The following is a 26,229-nucleotide window of genomic DNA, read 5'->3' as shown; positions in this document are numbered from 1 at the left end:
TCTGTTGCTGTCTTTTCAACCACAACATGCTCTGGAATCTTCCTGCCCACCCCAGCCTTTTCCCATGAAGTTAGTTCCTGCCCTGTGTTCCCAGAACCCCTGCCTCCGTCTGCTCACCCTTCCCCCTGTCCGACTGGACAGATCCTGACCTCCAGGGCTAACAGCTGCCTTCCGGTCTGCCTGGGTTTCACAGAGGACTTTTCTTCCTGGCTTAGGGCCCCAATGACTGGCTGCAGGCTGGACCCTCAGCCCAACCTCCAGCAAACATGCTTTGTGGGCAGGGCCTCACTTGGGGAGGCACAGGCCACAGCACCCGTAGTAAGATAGCAGGCTTGGATGCAGAGCCCGTGGGGGCTAGCAGCAGGGACCGAACAAGGCTGAGCAGAGTCTAACCCGCAGCTCAGACCTTTGGTTGCTAAGGAAACGAACCACTCGGGCAACAGGCCGTGGATCCCCGGCTGCTACCAAGCCAGGCTGGGGCAAGCACCTGTTCTTGCTCCAAGGGAGAAGCCAGGGCGCCCCACTTTGTCCTGGGCAGCCTGTACCAGTGGAGGGCATCGCTGGAGCAGCTTTGGGAGAAGCTAGTCTTGGCCTTGTACCCCTTCCTGAGGAGCTGGAACGTGGGGAAGTAAGGAGGCGGGGGCCTCTGCAGCTCTTCACTGGCAGACCTTACTCCCTAATCCAGGAGAGCCTGCCAGCACTCAGCCCTCTGTGGACAGTGTCTGGGTTGGGGAGTTCTATTTTGGAAGGTCTACTGCTTGACAGGTGTCTCAGCACTTGCCATCAACAGTCCTCTTGCTCACCAGGGTTACCATGCTGCCACCCAGCCTCACCTCTGCCCTGCTGGAGCCTGGACAGGCTCTGCGGACCACTGTCTGTCCCCGTTTATCACTGAAGACTGACCGCAGCGCCCTTGCTCTAGCTGTTGGTTATGTCCTGGAAGTGTGTCCTCACCTTGAAGCCCACCCTTCTAATGGCCTTCAGAGGGGGCGCAGCTCTGCCTGGGGTGCCTGTGGTGAGGGGATTGTGGAATGGGGCAGGATGAGAAGGGGGAGGCTGCCCTAGGCCTCCTCAATCTTTACTGCAGCTTCTTCATCCTTTTGGATGGAAGACAATTCTCAGGGAGCTGCCACATCTCTCTCCAAGTGTAGGAAAAATGGTTTGTAGAGGCAAGTAAGTATTTGGGGGTTCTCTGTAACATGGGGGTTATCTGTAACTGTGTGCCTGAGCTCCCCAGTGCGCAAATTACTGAGGTGGCCGTATGCGTTGGAGCCGCACAAGACGGTATACAGTCCAGACTCTGCACTCAGGCTACCCCCAGGTGGGCCCCTGCGTGGTCTGTAAGTGATTCACACCCTTGCTACTCAAAGTGTGGTTCCCAGACCAGCGGCATCACCTGGGAACTTGTTAGAGATGCAGGACCTCAGCCCCCAGCCCAGATCTACTGAAACAGAATCTGCTTCTGACAGGATCCTCACGTGCCCAGTGGACATTCAAGGGTGAGAATGTCCCAACCTGACCAAGCCCAGTTGTTTCTGGGGGCCACCACAGGCCGGGCCTGGAGGTCTCTGGTGGTCTCATTAGGGCTGGGAGGGACTTGAGGTTCCTGTAGACCCAGCTCTTTCAGCGTGGGCACTCTAGACATCAGAGGCTGGGTCCTCTGCCACGGGCACATCCTGTGTGCTGTGAGATGTTGAGCAGTATCCCTGGCCCCTTCCCGTGAGTAGCTGCCAGTAGCAGCCCCCTGTTGTGACAACCAAAAGTGTCTATAGGCACAGTGAAACATCCCCTGGAAGCAAAGTCGCCCCAGTGGAGAGATCCCACTCTGCCTGTGGTTCTGTAGCTGGCTGCAAAGCATGGCCTCCAGGGAGCTCCCAGGCCCCACGGCATCAGAATCCCCGGGGAGGTCCTGACAGTACAGTTTTAAACATTCCCCAGGATATCAATGGTCGACTTGTGAATATATTAAAAACCACTCAATCGTATACTTTAGAAACTGTATGGGGGCTTCTCTGGTGGTGCAGTGGTTGAGAATCCGCCTGCCAATGCAGGGGACACGGGTTCCATCCCTGGTCTGGGAAGATCCCACACGCCGCGGAGCAACTAAGCCCGTGTGCCACAACTACTGAGCCTGTGCTCTAGAGCCCATGAGCCACAACTACTGAGCCTGTGTGCTGCAACTACTGAAGCCTGTGCGCCTAGAGCCTGTGCTCCACAATGAGAGAAGCCACTGCAACAAGAAGCCTGCACACTGCAACGAAGAGTAGCCCCCGCTCGCCACAATTAGAGAAAGCCCACAGGCAACAACAAAGACCCAACACAGCCAAAAATAAATAAAATAAATTTATAAAAAACTATGGTATGACACTTATGTGTCATAGCTGTTATTAAAAGTAGAATGGCTCCCGGGTGATTCTGATGCAACACAAGCCCCTCATGGCAGCTGGGAGCCACCAGACTCGTGATCCTCCAGCCTGCAGAGCACAAGGGTCCCTTGGGTCCTTGAGGCAACTGTTCTGGAGGAGGGCCCAGGAATCTGATTTCTCTCTTTTTAAAATTTTTTTAATAGACTATTTTTTTTTGCAGTATGCGGGCCTCTCACTGTTGTGGCCTCTCCCGTTGCAGAGCACAGGCTCTGGATGCTCAGGCTCAGCGGCCATGGCTCACGGGCCCAGCCGCTTCACAGTGTGTGGGATCTTCCCGGACCGGGGCACGAACCTGTGTCCCCTGCATCGGCAGGCGGATTCTCAATCACTGCGCCACCAGGGAAGCCCTAGACTTTATTTTTTAAAGCAGTTTTGTTTTTTGTAATTCTCTTTTTTCGAATTTTATTATTTTTTATACAGCAGGTTCTTATTAGTTATCTATTTTATACATATTAGTGTATACATGTCAATCCCAATCTCCCAATTCATCCTGCCACCACCACCACTTTCTCCCCTAGGTGTCCATATGTTTGTAGTCTACATCTGTGTGTCTATTTCTGCCCTGCAAACCTGTTACAAATCTGATTTCTAACAAGGGCCCCAGGCACAGCGGGAACTGGAGCAGGAGGGGGCAGAGGGCAGGGCTGGAGCTTTCCAGCAATGCTGAGGCCCTGCCAGGTGTGACCATCTGAGCATCTCTCAGGCAAGCAAAGGGGGCAAGAAAACTCACTCAAGGGGGCCTAGAGGTGGGCCCACATAGATGCCACGTGACCCAGAACTCAAGGGCAGCACAGAACCAAAACTTCAATTTCCCCAAACCTGGAGTCTCAGAAGCAAAACTGAAGGAGTCAGTAACCACCTACTACACGTTCAAGTGTAAACTGGCTAAAAAGCAAAGCTGCTGACGTAGGAACAGAAGAGTCACATTTACAGCCATCCTCAGCTGTCCACCTTGGGCACCTCCTAGGAGCTGCCTCAGCAGCACACAGAGAAGACCAGCCTTGTCATCTCAAAAATAAATAAATAAAATTAATTAATTAATTAAAAAAAAAAAAAACAAGTCCAGCCTCTGGGCTTTGTCACCACTAGACTTGAGCTCCAGATCGCTCTTTCCAAGACTCCATTGTGAAAACACCATTTGCATCCATGAGGTTGCTGGAAAGAATGTGATTGGAGCTCTCATTTCTGAAGAGGGGACATGGCAGCAGGTGGGAATGGAGGCCTGGCCTCCCCAGGTGACAAGCGGTGGGTGGGCCCTTCAGGTCTGATGTTAAATGATCAGGGCATGGCTGTCTTAGGGGTTTGCAGATTCACAGGCCTCTGATGTGTGCTGTTGGGCTTGATTTGTCAGCCAGCACTTTAAAATCAGGAGAGTTTACAAGAAAACCTCAATTCTGGCTTACCTTGGAAAATATGTAATATCTGGCCTAAGTTCCCTTAAGGCAACAACTGGCTGAAGCTGACCACCATGGTGGGGACATAGCTCAGCCTGTCCCTGGCCAGCCTGCCACTCCTCTGGCCGCCATGGACATGTGTGTGTCCAGCGTCTGTCTTGCATCTGCTGGAATCTCTGAAGGGGATTTGCTCTTCATCAGAAGCATCTGTGGAAGTAAATGTCCTGCTCTGTGGGGTGGCAGGGTGGGGGGTGGGGACCTGGGATGGGGGGTGAATGGAGGCTCTGAAATGCTTTCTGTGGGCAGGCAGGGCTCCTCCATCAGAGCTTTAAAGAGAAGGGCTTGTTCTGAGATTCCCTTGGATGAGGGTGGATGCTCTTAGGGCCGCTGAGAGCCCCCAGGGCTCTCAGAACACACTGTGGCCGCTGCCGAAAACCACGCTGCTCCGGAGACTGGCCCCCCAGCCCAGCAGCAGGCAGGGCCGTTGTGGCCCTGGAGGTCTCTGAGGGGCTTTTTATAGCAGGACTCATCTGAGGACAGATGAGGGTTTTGACTCCAGCCCCCTCCGTGGGAGGGGAGGGGAGGGCCCACTTCCTGGAGGCCTGTCAGTGGCACAGCACGAGGTGCTGGGAGCCTGTTGGCAGAGTCCTGCTCTGCTTTCTGGGGCCATTTCTCATCTTCTGGGGAATATGAGGTGTAAATACTGGAAAGCTCATTTTCTATGGATCCTGGGGAAGCCATGAGCAAGAGGAAGAAAGGGGAGAGAGAAGAGAAGCCCCTCTCTGGAGGTTGTGTGCGTGTGTGGAGGGTCTCTGCCTAGAGCTCCCAAATCTGTGGAAAGTCAGGGGTCAAGCCAGCCAAGACGGTGGTGCCAGGGGGACCTGTGTGTCCCTAAGAAGTCCCTGCACAGAATGTCCTCCCTCCAGTGCCTACTGGTGGCCTGCTTTTGGGTACTGGTGGTGCCTTTTACCAAGGCAGATCATCTTGTTTGGGACACGTTTGCTGTTGTCAGTTGTTTATACCTTAGGGTTAATGAGTTTGTGGTCTTTGAAAGGAAGAAAATGTTCAGTGACCCTTTTACTTGCATCGGTGGGTTGTGCGGCTGGGTTTGGGGGTGCAGAGCAATCACCACGCTGCACCTCGAGGCAGGACCCTCTGCTTGGCAGCAGGCATCTCATTCGTGCCCCTTATACCAGGCCAGCCCACATGCTTCCCTCTCCACATGACCGATTCATCTCAGTCTTTTGTGTGTTTGTTTTGTTTTGTTGTGGCTGCACCACATGGCTTGCGGGATCTTAGTTCCCCGACCAGGGATCGAACCTGGACCCTTGGCAGTGAAAGCCCAGAGTCCTATCCACTGGACCACCAGGGAATTCCTTCTCGGTCTTCAAACTGAAAGTTCCAGGGATCCCCTTCAATCCCAGGCAGACCGAGATGGTTGGTCACCCTACTCCTTGTCCAGCTTGGCCTTGCCACTGTGTCCCAGGCCAGGAGATGTGGTCCCCCCTGCAGAGGAGAAGGCTGGACCCACGGCCTCCAAAAATTCCCACTCTACTGACCGCATCCCTGGTTCTGTCTGCTCCGCAGGCACCTTCCCCTGCTGGGATGGGGTGGGCCACCCTTCTGACCAGCAGCCCCAGGAGTAGGTGCAGTACCTCCCTCCCAGCTGCCAAGACCTGCAGGTCCCACCCCTAGGGCTAGAACAGGCGAGCCTTGTCCTTGGCAAAGATCCTGCCTGAACCTCCCACCTGGGATCAGCCCAAAGGTTGGCTTCCCTACCAACCCCACGGGGGATAGAACTGTCATCTTCAAGATGGCTCCTGGCTGGCTGCAGTTGGGTTCATGGTTCCCTACCTTTCAGAGCACCCAGGAGGCCTGTCAGTATGCAAATGGTTACACAGTGACCTACCTGGGTCTTGCTCCTCACTCCCTGGGCTGCAGGAACCCACTCAAGCGCTGATTCCATTGGTAAATCTGAGAAATGGGCTGGGAAGGCAGCTACGAGGGGCTGAAAGAGCAGGGCTTGGATGCCTGTGGTTCCACACATGTCAAGGCTGCAGGAGACAAGCCTGACCACACCTGGCATGGGCGCATCCCCAGGAGCCCCCACCTCTCCGTCTGCCTGAGCCCAGGCCACACCTCCTTTTCCTGGAAGTTGGACCCCTCATACCTGTGTACAGCACCCACCCAAGAAGTACAGCCTTCTGGGCAGGTGGCCAGAGAGCTAAGGCCTCATTGTGTGACCCTGGGCAAGTCACACCACTGCCCCTCCCACAGGCCCGTGATCTGCCCACCACACAGGACCAGGGCCACACGGGGCGCTTTGCCACAGGGCGACCAGCGTGACGGGGGAGGGAGGTTCATTGTGATTCTCTGCTGAGACTCAGCCACGGTGGTTCTGGACAGTGGTTCTGGGAGGCTGACCCTGGGCTGGTAGCCCGAGGAAGGACTGGCAGGCCCACCCACCCATGTGGGACAGGCAAGGCCTCCCCTCGCAGAGGGCATGGGGCCAGTCACCCTTATCCACAGTCAGAAAAGTGAAAGATTTTATTCTGGGGAGAAGCTGACAAAAATACTCATCTGTGATATGGGGGTGGGGCCAGGGCTGCATTGGCCAGTATCCCCCAAGGCGGTGTAGGTCACCTGGGTCAGGAAGAGCTCGGACTCATTTGGACACAGTCCTTGGAGAAAGAAAAGAGAAGTCAGGAGTGGTTGCAGGTGAGGAGCAGGAGGGGGAGGCACAGCTGGGGGACAATTGGTGGGGAGGGGCAGGCACGCAGCATCCAGGACTCCTTTGGCTGCTGGTCCAGAGGACCCTCCTCCATGCCAGCACCCTGGCTCCCCCAGGGCGGACCCCCGGGCAGCTTGCCCACCCCACTCCCTGACTCGCTCCAAGAGCCTCTGGTGGATGTTGGGGGAGCCATGCCCCAAAACCATTCAGAGGGAAATTTTTTTTTTTTTAGTCTTTGTGGAATGTGATAGAAGTATCAGAAGCACAGAAAGGGTAGAGGGTGCAACTGGACAACCTAGGCGGTGGAAAGGGAGAAAACGCGAAACAGAGGGAGAAGGAGGGACCAGTAAACCATCTAAGGGGCAGAAACCACGCCAGGCTGCAGGACCCGCCAGGCAGGCGTGAGCAGGCCGGCCTCTGAACCCCAAATCAGGATGCTTTGACACACACACACACACACACACACACAGGCTGGCCTCTGAACCCCAAATCAGGATGCTTTGAGACACACACACACACACACACACACACACACACACACACACACACACACACACACACACACACACACACACCGGCTCGTCCACCAAGTGCATAGGCAGTGAGCACGGGAACCAAAGAGGCAGAAAGACGCCAAACAGGACAGAGCGGTCCTGGAGGATTCCAGGGCCATTGCTCCAAGTGCCTCATGGATTAGCAGAAGTAACAAACAATCGGGTTCTTTAAATATACAACTCATAACAGTAATTAACTGGTGGGAACAATCAACAGACAATAAAAAGCCACGCACGCATAAAATTTGGTTCCCATGAGAAAATTGGTCCTGATAGAAATAATGGTCCCCAAAGAAAATGGACAGTGGCGTTAGCTGTAATTGTAACTGATTCTGATAAAATCATTTCAGCAAAATAAAAAGGAAAGTGATTGTTTTTAAAACCACTTTGTATTGTATTGAAAACTGGTCAAGGAATTAAATTGGTATAGTGGGAAATTCAATCTAGAAAGCTGTGTTCTCCATGAAACGTAGCATGAGAAGGATTGTGTTACGGGTATTTACATGAGAGTTAAAACAGTTACTGGATCAAAATGAGTCCCTTACGGAGACCCTCCCCTAAGTCCAGGGCCCCTGCACCTTCCCCAGACTAGGCTCAGGGCAGGGTCTCCACCTGCTGGGGGAAGGGGGCGACGCTGGCACTGCAGGCTCACAGCTTGGTGGGCTCCTTGGCGGACTGCATGCCGGCTCGGGACTCGAGGCGCAGAGGCCTTGGGTGCCCGGCAGGCCCTGGGGCCGGCTGGGGATCCTTCAGGGATGGCATCAGCTATGGCAGCAGTGGCAGGGGAGGCAGAGATGGAGGCTGAGCTGGCATGTCGGCTGGGGGCCTGAGGCAGCTGAGCCCATGCTGGTGCGTGGGGGCCGGCTGTGGGGGGGCAGGAGAGACCCATGATGTGTTCCAGGAATATTCTGGAGAGAGGCTGGCCCGATGGGGTCATCTTCTCCACTAAGGAGAAGAGAAGCCCCAAGACTGGAAGTGCTCCACCTCTGCTCACCCAGTCCAGGCACCTGACACTTCCTGGTTTTGGGGGGTGGCCCAAGATAAATGAAACCAGAGGTGGACACAGAAGTGGAGCAGGACAGCTGAGAAGACACAGGACTTGGAGTCCAGGATCTGGGCTTTGGCCCAGCTCTTGCATTCCCCAGTTCATGGTCGTGTGCCTCAGCTCCCCCACTTTAAAATGGGCTAGCTGTGCCCACCTCAGCATCCCGGTTAACGGGATAAAGACTGGGTGAGATGAGAAGGGAGGAAGTGCTTTGTATGCTGTAAAGTGCTCTCAGATGCCTGGTACGTGGTGATGTGACCAGAGGAGTCATGAGCTCAGTTGCCCCCAACTTGGCTCACGGGCCCTCAGCAGAGAGGCCCGAGGGAATGAACAGGCTCCCTCATCCCACCTCTGTAGCCGGCTGGACCCCAGGGCACAGACACCTGGCTTGGGCCCCAGGGATGGCTCCTGGGCCAGGAAACCTGGCTGAAGGGTAAAGGTGGAGCCCAGGACGGCTGGAGGCCCCAGCCATGGTGCTGGGTGCCAGGTGGGGGCCACTCGAGGGATCTTCTCTGGCCCAGGTCTGGGCAGGGCAGGTGAGATATGGATGAGGTGGGGAAGGAGAGCCCCAGGCTGGGACTGGGGGCCCAGAGACCCTGCCAGTATCCCAGCTGGGCCAGGGAGTCGGGGGGGCAGGTACTCACAGGGGTAGATGGCACCAAATAAGGCACTTGGACGAGCATCTTCATATGGCCTTCAAGCTGGGGGATGCGGAACCTTCACAGCTTGGAAAAGAAAGGGGAAGAGACAGGAGCTGGTGGGGGGCGCTTCCAGGGCTCTGCCCCACCCTGGAGGCCCTTTCACTCCTGTGTGACCTGCCCTGCTGCCTCCACCCCCCCACCCCTGCCGCCTCTTCACACACCCAATCCCCACCCAGTCGTGCATGGAAGACCCTTCCTCCCTCCCCACCTTCCTGAGTCTAGAGCTTCTAAAGGCTGAGATGTCAGAAAAAGGCTTTTTGAAAGTAACTCAAGACCAAGGAGGAGAGAGACATTATTTTAGCATGAAAAGATACAGGTGACATGCTGGCCAGCCTGACAGTTCTTCAGCTATGCCCACCAGGACCAGGCCACCACAGTGCCCCACCCCACCTTCCTGGCCTTCATCTTCTGTGTGTGTGCATTTTTTTGAGGTAAACTTCACATAAAATTAACCATTCAAAATGAACAATTCAGTGGCATTAAGTGCATTCACAGGCTGTGCAACTGCCATCTCCATCTGGTTCCAGAATACTTCATCACCCCCAAAAGAAACCTGTACCCATGAGGCAGTCACCCCCACCATTCACCCCTCCCCTGAGCACCCAGCAACCGCTAATCTGGTTTCTGTCTCCGTAATTTGCCTGTTCTGGACACATCATGGGAGGGGGGTCACAAAATATATGGCCTTTGGAGTCTGGCTCCATCCTTCACTTTTTTTTTTTTTTCAAATTGAATAAAAAACTTAGTAATTTATTTATTTATTTATTTATTAACATCTTTATTGGAGTAAACTGTTTTACAATGGTGTGTTAGTTTCTCCTTTACAACAAAGTGAATCAGTTATACATATACATGTGTTCCCATATCTCTTCCCTCTTGCATCACCTCCCTCCCACCCTCCCTATCCCACCCCTCTAGGTGGTCACAAAGCACAGAGGTGAACTCCCTGTGCTATGTGGCAGCTTCCCACTAGCTATCTAATTTACATTTGGTAGTGGGTATATGTCCCTGCCACTCTCTCACTTCATCACAGCTTACTCTTCCCCCTCCCCATATCCTCAAGTCCATGCTCTAGTAGGTCTGTGTTTTATTCCCGTCCTACCACTAATCTCTTCATGACATTTTTTTTTCTTAGATTCCATATATATGTGTTAGCATACAGTATTTGTTTTTCTCCTTCTGACTTACTTCACTCTGTATGACAGACTCCAGGTCTATCCACCTCATTACAAATAACTCAGTTTCATTTCTTTTTATGGCTGAGTAATATTCCATTGTATATATGTGCCACATCTTCTTTATCCATTCATCTGTTGATGGACACTTAGGTTGCTTCCATGTCCTAGCTATCGTAAATAAAGCTGCAATAAACATTTTGATACATGACTCTTTTTGAATTATGGTTTTCTCACTTTTGAACCCAAGGCGTCCCTTTCTCCCTGTCCAGCCAAGAGTCACCACAACTGCCTATCCAGACCAGAGACCGCTGTATGAGGTGGGAACATGCAGGGAAAAGAGGCCATGAGAGCAAATATGCAGGAAGGACGGGGATGGGTGGTGTTGGGGGGTCTCAGGCGGCTGAGCAAGGCACCAGGTCTGGAGTAGACGGGCCAGGCCTCCCACCTGGGATGAATTACAGGGGCACGAAGCTCCTTCCCATGCAGGACCCTGACGGTTCCTTCCGCTTGGATGGCTGTGTCCTTCCCTGGCTGTCTCCTGACCTTCATTTTCAGAGAGTCCTTCAGACCACATGCTCCACAGGGACTACCCCCCGACCCCAGTCATTCTCTCCCCTATTTCCATGTTTCATCTTTTTTTTTTTTTTTGGCCACACTGCACGGCTTGTGGGATCTTAGTTCCCCGACCAGGGATTGAACTGTGCCCTTGGCAGTAAAAGCACTGAGTCCTAACCACTGGACCGCCAGGGAATTCCCCATGTTTCATCTTATTCACTCGCTGAACTTACTCATTTCATTTCACCATCCTTCATGGAGTAAAAACTCTAAGGGGGCAGTAACTTTACTTTGACCTCACCAGGTCTCTCCAGTGGCATCCAAAACACACCTGGTACCAAGGAGGGCTAAGGACTGACCGGCTGAGTGACCAGGGCCATGTGGCAGCAGGAGGTGCTGTTCAGCTCTCCCTTTAAGAAAGAACTCATCGTTCAGTTCTGGGGAGCACAGGGAGCCGACAGCCTCCACCTGTTAGCACTCGGGGTCTGTTAGCATCTCTGGCCAATATGGGAGCACAGGGCCTGGCCTTCTGCTGGGCAGTATTTGCTTGGAAGGTCCCCACTGGGCTGGCCTGGACTTTATCAGGTCTGCACACTGTCTGAGGGTCTCTCTGCCTGCTCTCTCCCTTCCTCCACTTTGTTAACGCCTCCCCATCCCAAACCTATTGCATTCCTAACTCTGTCTCAGGGTCTGCGCCCTGGAGGACCCAACTGACACAGGGGACCACACTGATTCCCCATTAGCCTTTGGGATCCAGGTAGCTTGGGTCATGTCCCCTGAACCTGAGGTAGGAACGACCTCCCATGTGCTTTGCAGGTTCGGGGTAAGAGCAAATGCCCAGTTGAGGATCACTCCCTGTTCCCCACTCTGATCACCGATTGGCACCTGGATCCCTGCACAGGTCAGAGGTAGGACCTGCCAACCAGCCAACCAGTGAGACTGTCACACTGCTTCCCTCCAAGGTGAGGCACGTGAGCCTGGGGTACAGATTCAAAACCAAGACCCAGTGAGGCCTGGGAACACAGCTCTGAGCCTGCACTCTCCTTGAAGGCCCACAGACACCTTGGATGCAGAGGCCCAAACCCGAACTTGCCACCTGACCCCAATATGTGCTTCTCCCACAATCTCCTCCATGGCTTTCCCACCTCTGCAAGAGCCAAAAGCGAAGCAGCTGGGAGGCTCCCGATGGGAGGGGACATTTGAGCCCTGGCAGATGAGAAATGTTCCCCAGGGATTCCAGGCGGAGCACACGGCACATGCAGGGGCTCAGACGGGGGTAACAGCCTGGATCATTGAGAGAGCAAGCAAGCAGTTCTGGGAGGCTGGAGGCAGGGAGCAGATGAGGCTGGGGTGGGGAGTGGCCAAGGGGCCCTGCAGACCAGCCAAGGAGATCGGACTCTGGGGACAATGAACCCCAAGACGTCCCTGTCCTAATCCCTAGAACCTGTGACTATGTCACCTTACATGGCAGAGAGGGTTTTGTAAATGTTATCAAGTTAAGGATCTTGAGATGGGGAAATGATCCTGGATTAACTGGATGGGTCCAATGTAATTGCAAGGTCCTTATGAGGGGAGGCCAGAGGGTCAGAGTCAGAGAAGGAGATGTGAGGACAGACACTGAGTCAGAGAGATGCACTCTGAAGATGGCAGAAGGGGCCATGAGCCAAGGAATGTGGGAGCCCTCTGGAAGGACAAGGAGTCTCCCCCTGAGCCTCAGAAGGAACCAGCCCTGCAGACACCTCGATCTTAGCCCTGTAAGTCACTTCCGATTTGACCTCCAGAACTAAGATAAAATAAACTTGGATAGTTTTAAGCCCCTCTTTGCGGTAATGTTACAGCAGCCATAGGACACTCACCCTGCCGGGTTCTGAGCAGGGAAGGGGCCTGGTCAGGAGCGTGTTTGAGACCATTCACTCAGTGCTGGTGAGGACGGTGAGGTTGGTGAGGCACCTCCCCCTCCATCTGTGCCCCTGCTGCCTCTGCCTACCTGAGCCCTGCCTGTACTTAGCCCCGCTTCCATTGAGAACTCTCTGGAAGTCCAGCCTCATGCTGGGAGCAGTGCTTACTAGGGATCAAGGGTTCCTATGTCCAGCCTGAGATCCTGACCACTGTGCAGGCATTAGGAGGGCACAGGCTGGCTAGACGGTCCTTGGTGGCCCTGTGGGCAAAGGATGGATGGATACATCTGGGGCCAGGCTGGACCTGGGAGGGGGACTCACATCAGCTACTTTAGGTTTAGATACTGAGTGTGTTTTGGACTAGAATTTTCTTTTGAGTAAAAAATGAGCAATAAGACAACCTGGTCAAAAGATCCAGCCACAGGTGGGTTTCGAATTGATTCCAATTTCTAGTTAGACTTTGTGGCCCTCAAGCAGGATAAAGCAATTGAGGCATCCTGATCCACTCCTGCTTAGCTGCATGGGTCTGGAGAACAAACAAGCCCTGGGGAGAAGAGCCCCTCGCGCTTGATGACAGCCCTGTGGAGATGGGTGGGGATGCCATCCGATGGCTGACTGGAGACGAAGGTCGGGTCTGTAGATCACCCTGACCCCTCCACCAAGGGTGGGCTCCCGGCAAGCGACCCTCACCTGCTCATTTGTGCAATGCCTCACCAGCTGGTGCAGGGTGAGAGGAGGCAGTGCAGGGCCTGGCAAGAAGTTGAGCTCATTAAATATTGGCCACCATTGCTGTTATCCTGCCTGGTGATGCCAGGGGCCGAGCCTGAGTCTCTTCTCGACAGCATCTGCGTCTGGGGGCATCATGCAGGTGGAGCCATTAACACTGCAAGGGCCACATCCGTGCCCCAGGGGGAATGCAGGGTTCAAGATGGTGACCTGCCCCCTGGACCAGGGCAGGGTCCTGTAGTGGGTTGAATGGCAGCTGCCCAAAAGATGTGTCCCCCTGAAACCTGTGAATGTGACCTTGTTTAAAGAAAAGGTCTCTGCAGATGTAATTAAGTGAAGGATCTTCAGATGAGGGCATCTGAGTTAAGAGACAAAAGAGGAGGAGACACAGGGAGAAGCCACACAAAGAAGGAGGCAGAGACGGGGGTGATGCAGCCACAAACCCAGGAATGCCTGGAGCTCCCAGAAGCTGGAAGAGGCAGAAAGGATCCTCCACTAGGGCCTTCGGAGAGAGCACGGCCCTGCCAACACCTTGATTTTGGATTTCTGGCCTCCTGTACTGTGAGAATTAATTTCTATTGTCTTAAGCCGCCCAGTTGGTGGTCATTTGTTGCAGCCCCGGGACACTAAAGCAGGGTGCTGTCCTCTCTGTCCAGAACACCCAGGAAAAGAGTCCCCTTTCCTTTGCTTAGGTGTCTGGTGGTTGTTCTCAAGTCAATGGAGACAAAGTGGGGTGAGGGACACCATGGATGGAATTTAACCCCCTGACCACTTTGTGGCTCCTGGACCAACCCAGTAGGGCAGTGTGTGGAACCCCTCTTCCCAGAGAGGGGTAACCTCAAAGGGGCAGGCAGAGAAGGTATTGCTGGCCCAGTGCTGGAGATGAGTCCCGGAGTCCCCGGTCGGAGCCAGCTGGAGCCAGGGCCTCGACACTGCGTTAACCAGAGCAATTCATTCCACATCTCCCTCTGGCCCAACCCTCCCCAACCCGTGACAATTAGGACACAGGCCTCCAGTCTGTCCTGGCGTCCTCCTCATCACGCCCAACCCCAGCCCGATCTCCCCACTCCAGGTAGACTCACCTTCCCGAGTTCCTAAGTGTGTTTGCCTTCCACCCGCCACAGGGTCTTTGCACTGCTATTCCCTCCGCCTTGATCACTCTCCTCCCACCTGATCCCTTCATCCAGCTAAGCCTTATTCCCTTTTCAGAGGCCTCAGGACAGCAGTCTAGGACCTCCTACTTGAACCAGTGTCCCTTGTCACAACTCTCCAATCACCACCCAGCATTCCTTCTTTGGGGAGGCCATCCAGTACCCCTCCCCAGCATCCCTTGTCACAAGCTGTCCCAGTACAGTGCCTGGCATACAGTAGGATCCCATGTTTGCAAGTGGCTGTGTGAGGAGCCCCCAGTCACGGATGTTGCTGGCTCTGGGCCCCACCTGCATCACAGTGGGTCTCACAATGCCCAGCAAAGGCAGGACACAGGGCAGGTGTGCCCACGAAGGCCTGACGCTCCTCACCTGCCAGCTTCTTCTCTGCGCCGGTCAGAGGCCGCACCCTGTCCTTGCTGTTCATTCAGCCCTTGTACAGGATCCCGTCCACTCCCAGGATGTCCACCTTGACCTGTTGGGCAGCCCAGGCCCCGGGTAAGGGAGTGTTCACAGAGGCAGCAGGGCCTGGCTTCCCCCAGGGTTGCCGACCACCAGGGGCTGCAGCCTGACTCATGGAATCATAGTCCAACAACTCAGGGTCCCCGTAGGGGTAGATTGTCGACAAGTTACATGATTTGAAATCAATGTTGGCATCATTTCTGGGGTCGTCACCCCAGTCCTGTTGGGAGCCCAGCGAGTCCAGGCTCCCCTCCAGGGCTGCAAGGTTCTGGAGCTTCTGCAGCCGCTGCTGTTCCCTGGGGCAGGGCAGGGGGGTCAGCAGCCACTTGGAGACCCCTCCGCCCCAGAGGAGTCTCAGGTTGCATCCGAGGGCCTGGCCAGTAGAGAAGGAAGACTGGAATTTCTTCCAGCTTCAGCTTGGGTGATGCAGCTGGGCAGGTCTGGGGCCTGGTGTTGTGGATACAGACAGGCACCGTCGGGGCAGAGGGGAAAATTGAGACCCATGTTCTCCCAGACCTGGAGCCCTGGTCTGGCCTGCCAAGTGCAGACTCTTAACCTCTTTCTTTTCTTTTTTTGGCCGGCATGTGGGATCTTAGTTCCCTGACCAGGGATCAAACCGGCGCCCCCTGCAGGGGAAGCACAGTCTTAACCACTGGACCGCCAAGGAAGTCCCTCTTAACCTCTCATCCCAAGAGGGAGTCAGGCGAGTGAGGGTGGGGACACCAGGCAGAGGTCCCCATGTCCCTCTCCTTCATGTGGCTGTGGATGCTATTCAGCCATCACTCCCCACCTGGCCAGATGTACCCCCGGGCCTGGGGGCCTGGGAGCCAGAAGCACCCATGAAGCTGTGGGGTGTCAGGGAATGAGGGGCAGGGCTGGGGCCCAGGGAGCTAGCCGTGGGCACAGGAAACCTGCAGGTTTAGGCGCCAGAGTCCGCCACTCACTAGCTGTGAGATCTCGGGCAGGTTGCTCAAGCTCTTTGAGCCTTGGTTTCTTCAACTGTGAAATGGATGATAGCAGAATGACCTCAGAGGCAAGGTATAAGGATTCAACGAGGTCAGGTCTGTCAAAGAGGTTGGCACAGTGCCTGACCAGCCGCAGCAAGCCCCACGGAGGAACCAGGGTCATGACTCACTTCTTCCAGCTGGAAGCAGGCCCATCAACCCTAGCTCACAGTGGGGTGTGAGCTTTAAATGAGAGACCCTCCCTCCCTTAACAGTTCTTGGCCCATGACAGATGCCCAATAACCTGTCCTTTCCTCTCCCCATGAGCACTTCATGTGCCCGTCTGCAGCCCCACCACCCAGGACGGCTCCCCTGCAGATGGCTGCAGTGCCCCGGACAGCCTTTGCATATTGGAACTGGAGTTTGCGTCTCTGTTGGTGCCCGGACCCCCACCTGCTCACCTCACCTGTTGCCACTGCAGGTACTCGTAGCTGTTAGCACTGGCCGGCCACAGCCGCGACAGCAGGCGGGCACTGCAGATGGTGATGAGTTGCCTGTGGAGGACAAGAGCTAAGTGGGAGGGGCATGTGGCCAGCAGAGGGCCCAGCTCCACCTCTTCCAGGAAGCCCACCCTCAAACACGGCCTTCCCTCTAGAAAGATCCACAGCATGGGGCCACCATCCTCTTCATAAATCATAAAGAACAGCTGTTCTGAAAATAAAAGGAAAACCCCTAAACAGGTGAGTCCTAGAAGTGGGATGCAGGCTGGAGGTTGGCAGGGGTGGGTGGAGGGGGATGGGGAATGATTGCTTATGGGCACAGGGTTTCCTTCCGGTGGGTGGAAAGGTTCTGGCACTAGATTGAGGTGGTGGCGGCACAATATTGTCAATGTACTAAATGCTCCTGAATTGTTAACTTTAAAATGGTTAATTTATATTATGTGTATTTGACCTCAGTACAAGAAATAAAAATAGTAAAACATCAGCCTTCTGAGGAGCTGGAACTGTTCTACATCTTGATCTCAGTGGTGGTTACCAAGGTGTATACACATGTAAAAACTCATTAAGTTGTAAAACAAACGTTTACATACTTTACTGTATGGATGTTAAGCCTCAATAAAAATTTAAAGTCATGCATATTGTCAGCATTTTAGAAAGTACAGAAAAACACAAAGAAATCACTGTAACCACTGTAATCAAATATTTTGATATGTGTCCTTCCAGTATTTTTCCATGTTTATGGTTTTTTTTTTTTTTAACAAAAATAGGATCATAACACACATCCTACTTGGTTTCCTCACTTAAGTTACTGCAAACATTTTTCCAGGTCATTAAACATTTTTTTGCGACTATGCCATCCAATATGGCAACCACTGGCCACATGTGGCTATTTAAATTAACGAAACTTATTTTTAAATTGTTTAAATTTTTATTTTTATTTATTTATTTATTTTTGGCCACACTGTGCGGCATGTGGGATCTTAGTTCCCCAACCAGAAATAGAACCTGTGCTCCCTGCAGTGGAAGCACAGAGTACTAACCAATGGACCACCAGGGAATTCCCCATATTAACTAAATTTAAATAAAATTTTAAATTCAGTTTCTCTGTCTCATTAAGCCATCTTTCAAGTGCTCCACAGTCAAACGTGGCCAGTGGCAACTTCACTGGACAGCACAGCTATGGAACATCCCCCCCTCATCTCAGAAGGTTCTACGTAAGGCCTTCCTCTACGACTTGCCTTACTGGCTGATGTGAACATACTGCGACTCACTCACCACTTCAGGTTTCCTTTCCTCTTTCTTTGAAAAAACAAATTATGGGGCAGGGAGGGATATATTAGGAGTTTGGGATTAACATACACACACACCACTATATATAAAATAGATAACCAACAAGGACCTACTGTATAGCACAGGGAACTCTACTCAATATCTTGTAATAACCTATAAGGGAAAAGAAACTGAAAAAGTATGTGTGTGTGTGTGTGTGTGTGTGTGTGTGTGTGTGTGTATGAATCACTTTGCTGTACACCTGAAACTAACACAACATTGTAAATCAACTACATTTCAATAAAAATATTATAAATAATGTTGCGATTTTGAAAGAAAAATTCTGGCTGTATCTCCCAACATGGCCAGTTGTGGGGTGGTGAGTTTCACGGGTCACCAGGAACAGCCTAGCAGGGCAGAGGCCATGGGCACTGCAAGATCCTAGGTGTGTCCACACAGTGGGATATTATTCAGCCATAAAATGGAATGAATCACTGACACAGGCTACAATGCAAATGAACCTTGAAAACATCATGCCCAGTGCAAGAAGCCAGACACACAAGGCCACATATTGTATGATTCCATTTATATGAAACGTCTAGAACAGGCCGATCTGTAGAGACAGTGAGTAGATTGGTGGTTGTCAGGGGCTGGGGGAGGGGAATGGGAGTGGGTGCTGATGGGTCAGGGTTTCCTTGGGGAGATGGAAAGATTTTGGAATTAGAGGTGAATGTGCACTAAATCCCTCTGAACTGTTCACTTTAAAATGGTTGATTTTAGGGCTTCCCTGGTGGCGCAGTGGTTGAGAGTCTGCCTGCCGATGCAGGGGACACAGGTTCGTGCCCCGGTCCGGGAGGATCCCACGTGCCGCGGAGCGGCTGGGCCCGTGAGCCATGGCCACTGGGCCTGCGCGTCCGGAGCCTGTGCTCCGCAACGGGAGAGGCCACAACAGTGAGAGGCCTGCGTACCAAAAAAAATAAATAAATAAAATAAATAAATAAATAAAATGGTTGATTTTATAAGTGAATTTCACCTTGATAAATAAACAAAAGTATTAGACTATAAAAATATGTGCAAGGAAGTCCCACAAAGTTCAGCTTTTCCCCAGAGTTTCCTTTCATCCTTTTCCTTTTGGAGTTGACCCTGGCCCTGGACACAGTGGGCACCAGACAGGGCTGGTGAAGGGACGGATGCTAGTACCTTGCCCAGGTCGGGGGCTAATGAAATGATGTGTACAGAACGGTGTACATGGCTGTACACATCACAGATGATCCCTGGCGGTACTCACGGGCTGGTCATCATCTCCACAGGCCGGTGACAGAAGATGCATTTCACCCGCTCAAACAGTTTCCTGGAAGACACCCAGCTCTGTCAGCTGCTGTGCCAAGCCAGGCCCTGCAAGGCCATGCCTGCCCCAGGCAGTGCTTCCGGCAGAGGCTGCAGGTCCATCTGTGCCTCAGGGCCAGGGCTTCCCCCACATCCTACTCCTGCTGGACCAGCCCCTGCGCTCAGCTCATCTCTACTGGTCCCTGCTGACCCCCATGTGCAGCCACTTGGGGCAGCAGTAGGGGTAGAAGTGTGTTTAGTTTCCTTGCCCCAAACACAAAGGAGGTCTTTAAAACCAGGAAAAGCTACTCTTCACAGTGGACATTTGGGAGCATGCGGGGTGATCTAAGGACAGGAGCCCCCCCAGGAACATGGAGTCCCTCTGCCTGGGGCTCTGTCTGGAGGGGGTGGGGTTCTGGCTCTAGTCCCAGATCTGCCCAGGCTCCCTCTGGGGAGCCCCTTCCCTCTCTGAGCCTAGGTTTCTTCACATGAGCACCTGGAGCCCCCTCTGCACTCAAGGGCAGGCCTGCCCACCTCTGAGCCCCTGGGTGCTCGCAGCCCCATCGCCCACCCCAGCAGCTGGAAAGCCCCGCCCCCTCTCTCCGGGTCCACAGGTCTGAAATCTTTCCTCCCAGAGTTCAGAATCCACTGGGACATTGTTTCCTCTCTGGAAAGAGAGACTCCTAGCCTCTGGGAGCTGCACCACTATCCGGGAGAGGCTCACTTCCTAAAGCCGGCAGCACTGTCGGGGTCGAACCGGAAGCCTTCAATCAGCAGCTTCCTGACTACTTTCCAGACCTCATCCATGTCTTTCTTCAGATCGTCCAAATCACTGGGAACCAGCTGTGAACAGCTAAAGGGAAGAAAGGAGACTTTAGTCAATTAATTCACACTCTGCCTTGCTCCAGAAAAGGATTTGCAGCAACCTGCAGTTATGTAGAGTGTGACAAGATTAATCAAGAAAAGTGAAGTGGTGAAGGAAAGGGAAAATAACAACGCTTGGGTTAAGGCTCGGACCCGTAATGCATGCTCTTCCTGGAGGGGAGCTGCAAAGTGAGCTTCCCGGCAGCCAAGGCAAGGAAACACCGTCAGTTACTGCCTCCAAAAGACAAACCAACCCCACTGTTACTCTGAATGCAGGCCTGCAGGCCCAAGAAACATTCTTCTGATGGTTCCAAGACACCTGACCTTCACGCATTCACCACCTATTTAATGAGTGTAAAGTGTATATTCAATGGCTTTTAGTACATTCACAGAGCTGTGCAACCATCACCACAATAAGTTTTAAAATGTTTTCATCATCGCAAAAGAAATCTCATACCCCTTAGCAGTCACCTTTCTTTTCATCCCAAACCCCCAGGCGTAGGCAACCACTAATCTACTTTCTGTCTCTATGGACTTGCCTATTCTGGACACTCCATATAAACGAAACCACACAATCTGTGTCCTTTTGTGTCTGGGTTCTTTCATTCAGCATCATGTTTTCAAGGTTCATCCATGTTGTAGTGTGTAGCTGTACTTCATTTCTTTTTATGGCCGAATAATGTTCTATTATATGGATATACCACACTGTGTTTATCCGTTCATCTGTTGATGGACATTTGCGTTGTTTCCACCTTTTAGCTATTGTAGAAACTGCTGTTGTGAACATTGGTGTGCAAGTTTTTTTTGTGGGCTGTTTTCATTTCTCTTGGGTATCTACCTAGCGTTGGGAGTGCTGGGTTGTATGGCGGCTCTATGCCTAACTTTTAAGAAACTGCCAGACTCTTTTCCATGGTGGGAATTTTGAATTTTTAAAGTGTTCCTTCCAGTGCCCAGATTTTGGTCCCTAAACACCATTCCCCCAAAAGGCACCAAGACTCCACAGAGAAATGGCTGATTCAGGTCTGAGGAAGGGAATGTAGACGATGAGCCTGGAACATCTTGTCATTTAAGAAAGCAGGACAGCTATTCAAGACAGAGGGTCATGTCAAGGGACTCAGGGGTCAGCTTGCAAGCCTAAGATGAGACCATGTGAGCGACAAAACAGTAACTTAACTGATTGAACAAACTGAATATTTAAAAACTCATGATTCATAGTGACACCCACAAAAAAGAAAAAAAATAGAAACCCTCATTTGTCACCATGTATAGGAGGTGGCTACTGCACCAATATTTTACCCTGAAAATTGGTAATTAAAGGAAATAATTCACCATTATCTCTTTCCTGCAAGAACCCTATTTCAGGGTAATCACCTCAAGTTGATGAGGGAAAGCTCTTCTTTACAGATTTCTAGCTGATATAGAAGCAATGCTAGGATTAGAAAAATCACCGTTTTGTAACCCTTAATGAAATAATGGGTTCAGGCAACAATCCTCAACTTAGGAGGAAATTATCAATATCAGGAGAATGGCCAACGAGGCAATGGCTATTCCCAGAGTGACAGAGAGTCACCCCCAAATTACTTGCTGCTTATAAGGGGAGAATATACATTTACGCTGGTGGTATCAGCTGGGCTAGCACCGCTGGGCTCTGACGAATCTTCACTCCGGAAGGGACCACCTGCCAGCATTGACTTACCTGCTAATCAAACACTACAGGAAGCACATGGCATACCAAGAAGAATTCTTTTCCCCAACATTCAATTTCAAAAACTTAAAAAAAAATTATTTTTGGTTGCGTTGGGTCTTAGCTGCAGCATGAGGGATCTTTCGTTGCAGGGCACAGGGTCTTCGTTGCGGCACACGGACTTCTCTGTAGTTGTGGCATATCGGCTCCAGAGCACATGGGCTCTGTAGCTGCGGCACATGAGCTCTCTGGTTGTGGCATGCAGGCTCAGTATTTGTGGCACACAGGCTTAGTTGCCCCACGGCATGTGGGATCTTAGTTCCCAGACCAGGGATTGAACCCGTGTCCCCTATGTTGGAAGGTGGATTCTTAACCAGTAGACCACCAGGGAAGTCCCTCAAAAACTTTTTTTAAAAAATTTATTTATTTATCTATTTTTGGCTGCGTTGGGTCTTCGTTGCTGCGCATGGGCTTTCTGTAGTTGTGGCAAGTGGGGGCTACTCTTCGTTGCGGTGCGCAGGCTTCTTATTGCGGTAGCTTCTCTTGTTGTGGAGCACAGGCTCTAGGCACGCAGGCTTCAGTAGCTGTGGCTCGCGGGCTCTAGAGCACAGGCTCAGTAGTTGTGGCACATGGGCTTAGTTGCTCCGCGGCATGTGGGATCTTCCTGGACCAGGGATCAAACATGTGTCCCCTACATTGGAAGGTGAAGTCTTTTTTTTTTTTTTTTTTTTTTTTTTTGTGGTATGCAGGCCTCTCACTGCCGTGTCCTCTCCCGTTGTGCAGCACAGGCTCCGCACGTGCAGGCTCAGCGGCCATGGCTCACGGGCCCAGCCGCTCCACAGCATGTGGGATCTTCCCGGACCGGGGCATGAACCCGTGTCCCCTGCATCGGCAGGTGGACTCTCAACCACTGTGCCACCAGGGAAGTCCGCAGGTGAAGTCTTAACCACTGTGCCACCAGGGAAGCCCCCCCTCAAAAACTTTTAAACCTACAGAAAATTTGCAGGAATACTCCTATATCCACTGAAATTCACCAATTTTTAACATTTTGTCATGTTTTCTTTTTCTATACATATGTATGTGTGTTTTTGTTTTTTTCTGAGCCATTTGAGAATTAATTGCAGACATCACTATATATCACCCATACAAAAACTTAAACACAGAATTACCATACGACCCAGCAATTCCACTCCTGGGTATCTACCCAAAGTAGCTGAAAACAGGTGTTCAAACAGAAATTTGTACATGCATGCTTATAGCAGCATTATTCAAAAGGTGGAAATAACCCACATGTCTATCAACAGAGAACAAACAAACAAAATGTGGTCTATCCATTTGATGGAATATTATTCAGCCTAGAAAGAAATGAAGTTCTGGGACTTCCCTGGTGGTCCAGTGGTTAAGACTCTGTCTTCCAATGCAGGGAGTGCGGGTTCAATCCCTGACTGGAGAAATAAGATCCCACATGCCGTGCAGTGTGGCCAAAAAAATTTTTTAAAGAAAAGAAAAGAAATGAAGTTCTGGTTCATGTTACAACATGGATAAACCTTGAAAACATGATGCTGAGTGCAAGAAGCCAGACACAAAAGGTCACATACTGTGATTCATTTATATGAAATGTCCAAAATAGGGTAATCCAGAGACAGAGAGTAGATTAGTGGTTGCCAGGGGCTGGGGGAGGGGGGAGTGAGGAGTGACTGCTTGATGGGCCTGGGGTTTCCTTTGGGGGGATGGAAATGCTCTGGAACTAGATAGAAATGGTGCTCACACAACACTGTGAATGTAACAAATGCCACAGAATTAGTCACTTTATAATAGTTAATGGTTAATTTTATGTCATGTGAATTTTACCACAATTAAAATACAGAAAGAAAAGAAGAGCAATGAGGATAAGATCACTTCAACCAACAAACAACAAAAAAGCTTTCAATCAGGAAAAAAATTCAGACACATAGAGAGGAGAAAAGACTAGAATCATGAACGATATACCCACCATGTAGATTTAATCATTATTAACATGTTGCTACATTTGCCTTTTTTTCTTTCTTTCTTTTCTTTTTTTTTTTCCATGCCATGCAGCTTGTGGGATCTTAGTTCCCCAACCAGGGATCAAACCCGTGCCCCCTGCAGTGGAAGCACAGAGTCCTAACCACTGGACCACCAGGGAATTGATGGAGTGTTTTTTTAAAAAATTACAGAAATCATAACATTTCACTCAAATATTTTAGTTAATTTTTTTACATGCCTGCAATACCATTATCCCATCTAACACAATGAGCAGTCATTCCTGACGTTGATCTAATTCCTAGCCCATTTTCAGAGTTGGAGCAACTGAACCAGGAAACAAAGTAAGGCTCCTCGTGTGTTGCATTTGGTTGTTGTGTCCCTTGAGACTCTCTTAATCTAGAACAGTCTCTGTCCCACTTTTTTTCACCCTGCCATTGAATTATGGAAGAAAAACAGGTCAGTTGTTCTGTAGATAACTGAGTTACTCCGGCAGTAATCCTGCATTGATTTGTATGATTTCTATGACAAGTGTGTTCCATATCTGTTTTGCTTATCATCATATCCTCGCTAACCAGCATCAGAGGTACCCACTAGGTGGATGATGAGTGAATAAATCCTCATTTTACAGATGAGAAAACTGAGACTCGAAGAGGTTCTATAACTCAAGGCATACTGTCAATCATGGTGGGGCTGCAACTCAGACCCAGAGCTGCCTGATTCTAAACCCAAGCTCTTTTGTCCTCACCAGCCACCCCAGCTGCAGGAACCACACAACACTGAAATGGCTGGCCTGACTGTTCCTGTCTCTCTATCGGACGGTACACATTAAGGCTGTGACTTCTTATCAACATTTCTCCAGGGTCTGGCTCAACACAGGTGATCATTAAATGATGAATGAATAAACGAATGACCAGCAGGACACCCCCTCTGCCCACCATGTCCCTTTGTTTGCATTATGGTGGTCAGCCTCCAAGATGCTCCCCAACTATACCTCTTGGTATTCACACCCCCATATGTTCCCCTCTCACACTGAACAGGGCCGACCTGTGTAACCAACAGGATACTACAGAAATGATGCAGTGTGACTTCTGTGGCTAAGTCATCAAAGATGTTGCAGCTTCTGTCTTGCTCTCTTGGACCATGTGCTCTGGGTGGCCCACTGGCTGCCATGTTGTGAGGCCAGTCAAGCAGCCCTAAGGAGGATCCGTGTGATAAGGAAGTGAGGAGTCTTGCCCACAGCCATGTGAGGGCACCATCTTGGAAGCAGCTCTTCCAGCTCCAGTCAAGCCTTCATATGACAACAGCCCTGGATGACATCCTGACTACAGCCTCGTGGGAGACCCTGAGCTACTCAGCTAAGCTGTTCCCAAATTTTTAACCCTCAGAAACTGTGAATGTTTGCTGTCTTAAGGGACTAAATTTCAGGGTAATTTGTTATGCAGCAGGTGGTGACTAATACAGGGGTCCTCACCTTGGTGCATAGGTCTTTGTCCAGCTGCTCCACAGTCTTCTTCCAGTCATCCTCATTGGCCATAACCCTGAACAGCATGCTCTGAATCGTCTCATTCAGATCCATCGCCACTGCGTCCAGGTCAGCCCGGTTTGCCTTGCCTGCCAGGGAGCTCCTGTCGGCTTTCTAGAGAGAGATGGGACTCAGGGAGGCAGGGCTGCTGGGGTGGGAGCAGGAACAGGCTGGGGGAGATCAGACCACTTTGGTCAGTTTTTCTAGTTTGGGACCCTGGATACCCAGCCTTGGCTTAAATTCAACCTTGGGGTCTCTGCTGGCTCAAACACAACCATTAGATTGAAGCCAAGGTTTCCTGTGATGGAGAAGTTGGGGCATGGTTTTAAAATTCACATAAATTGTCATAAACTCTAATTCAAAAAGATACATGCACCCTATGTTCATAGCAGCACTACTCACAATAGCTAAGACATGGAAACAACCTAAATGTCCATCAACAGATGAATGGATAAAGAAGATGTGGTATATATACACAATGGAATATTACTCAGCATTAAAAAGAACAAAATAATGCCATTTGCAGCAACATGGATGCAACTAGAGATTATCATACTAAGTGAAGTCAGAAAGAGAAAGACAAATACCATATGATATCACTTATATGTGGAATCTAAAATATGACACAAATGAACCTAATGAACAGAAACAGAATCATGGACATAGAGAACAGACTAGTGGTTGCCAAGGGGGAGGGGGTTGGGGGATGGATGGAGTGGGATGTAACTATTATATATAGGATGGATAAACAAGAAGGTCCTACTATATAGCACAGAGAACTATATTCAATATCCTATGATAAACCATAATGGAAAACAATGTTAAAAAAGAATGTATATATATATATATATATATATATATATATATATATATATATATGTATGTATAACTGAATCACTTTGCTGTACAACAGTAATTAACATAACATTGTAAATCAACTATACTTCAATTTTTAAAAATTGTCATTAATCCTGAGTTACTGAAAATAGGAAATGATGGAACAACTTTTGAGAACTTCCCCCAAACTTTCTATATGATAAAGGTGGAAGGAAACTCCAGAAGTCTGCCTGCCTTTGTCTTGGCTGGATGATTCCATTTCCCTGGTGGGAAAGCTGGGCTCAGGATGGGGGAGGCGGTGGGGGAGAGGAATCTCTGCTCACTCACCTCTTTCAGTTCCTGCTCCATCACACTTTTGTCTGCCTTGTACATTTCTAGGTTTTTAATCTGAGAATGGACAACCTAAGAACAGAAGCATAGGGCATGTCAGCTATCCTCGGAAGTCCTGAGGATAGCCT

General features: G+C 50.9%; 1 protein-coding gene across 1 annotated transcript in view; it reads right to left on the bottom strand.

The window, feature by feature from the left end:
* Positions 1-7,562: 7,562 nt before the first annotated feature.
* Positions 7,563-26,229, bottom strand: part of C14H16orf96 (chromosome 14 C16orf96 homolog) — a 30,469-nt gene continuing 11,802 nt past the window's right edge. Inside the window, 9 exon segments of the mRNA XM_067013702.1 lie at positions 7,563-7,969; positions 8,795-8,867; positions 14,623-14,825; positions 14,925-15,114; positions 16,224-16,316; positions 18,820-18,882; positions 19,582-19,700; positions 24,884-25,048; positions 26,099-26,173. Of these exon segments, the coding sequence (XP_066869803.1) occupies positions 7,754-7,969; positions 8,795-8,867; positions 14,623-14,825; positions 14,925-15,114; positions 16,224-16,316; positions 18,820-18,882; positions 19,582-19,700; positions 24,884-25,048; positions 26,099-26,173 (1,197 nt within the window). The 3' untranslated portion in view covers positions 7,563-7,753.

This window comes from Kogia breviceps, chromosome 14 (assembly GCF_026419965.1).
Source record: "Kogia breviceps isolate mKogBre1 chromosome 14, mKogBre1 haplotype 1, whole genome shotgun sequence".
NCBI lineage: Eukaryota > Metazoa > Chordata > Mammalia > Artiodactyla > Physeteridae > Kogia > Kogia breviceps.
This window is presented reverse-complemented; position numbering and strand designations above follow the sequence as displayed.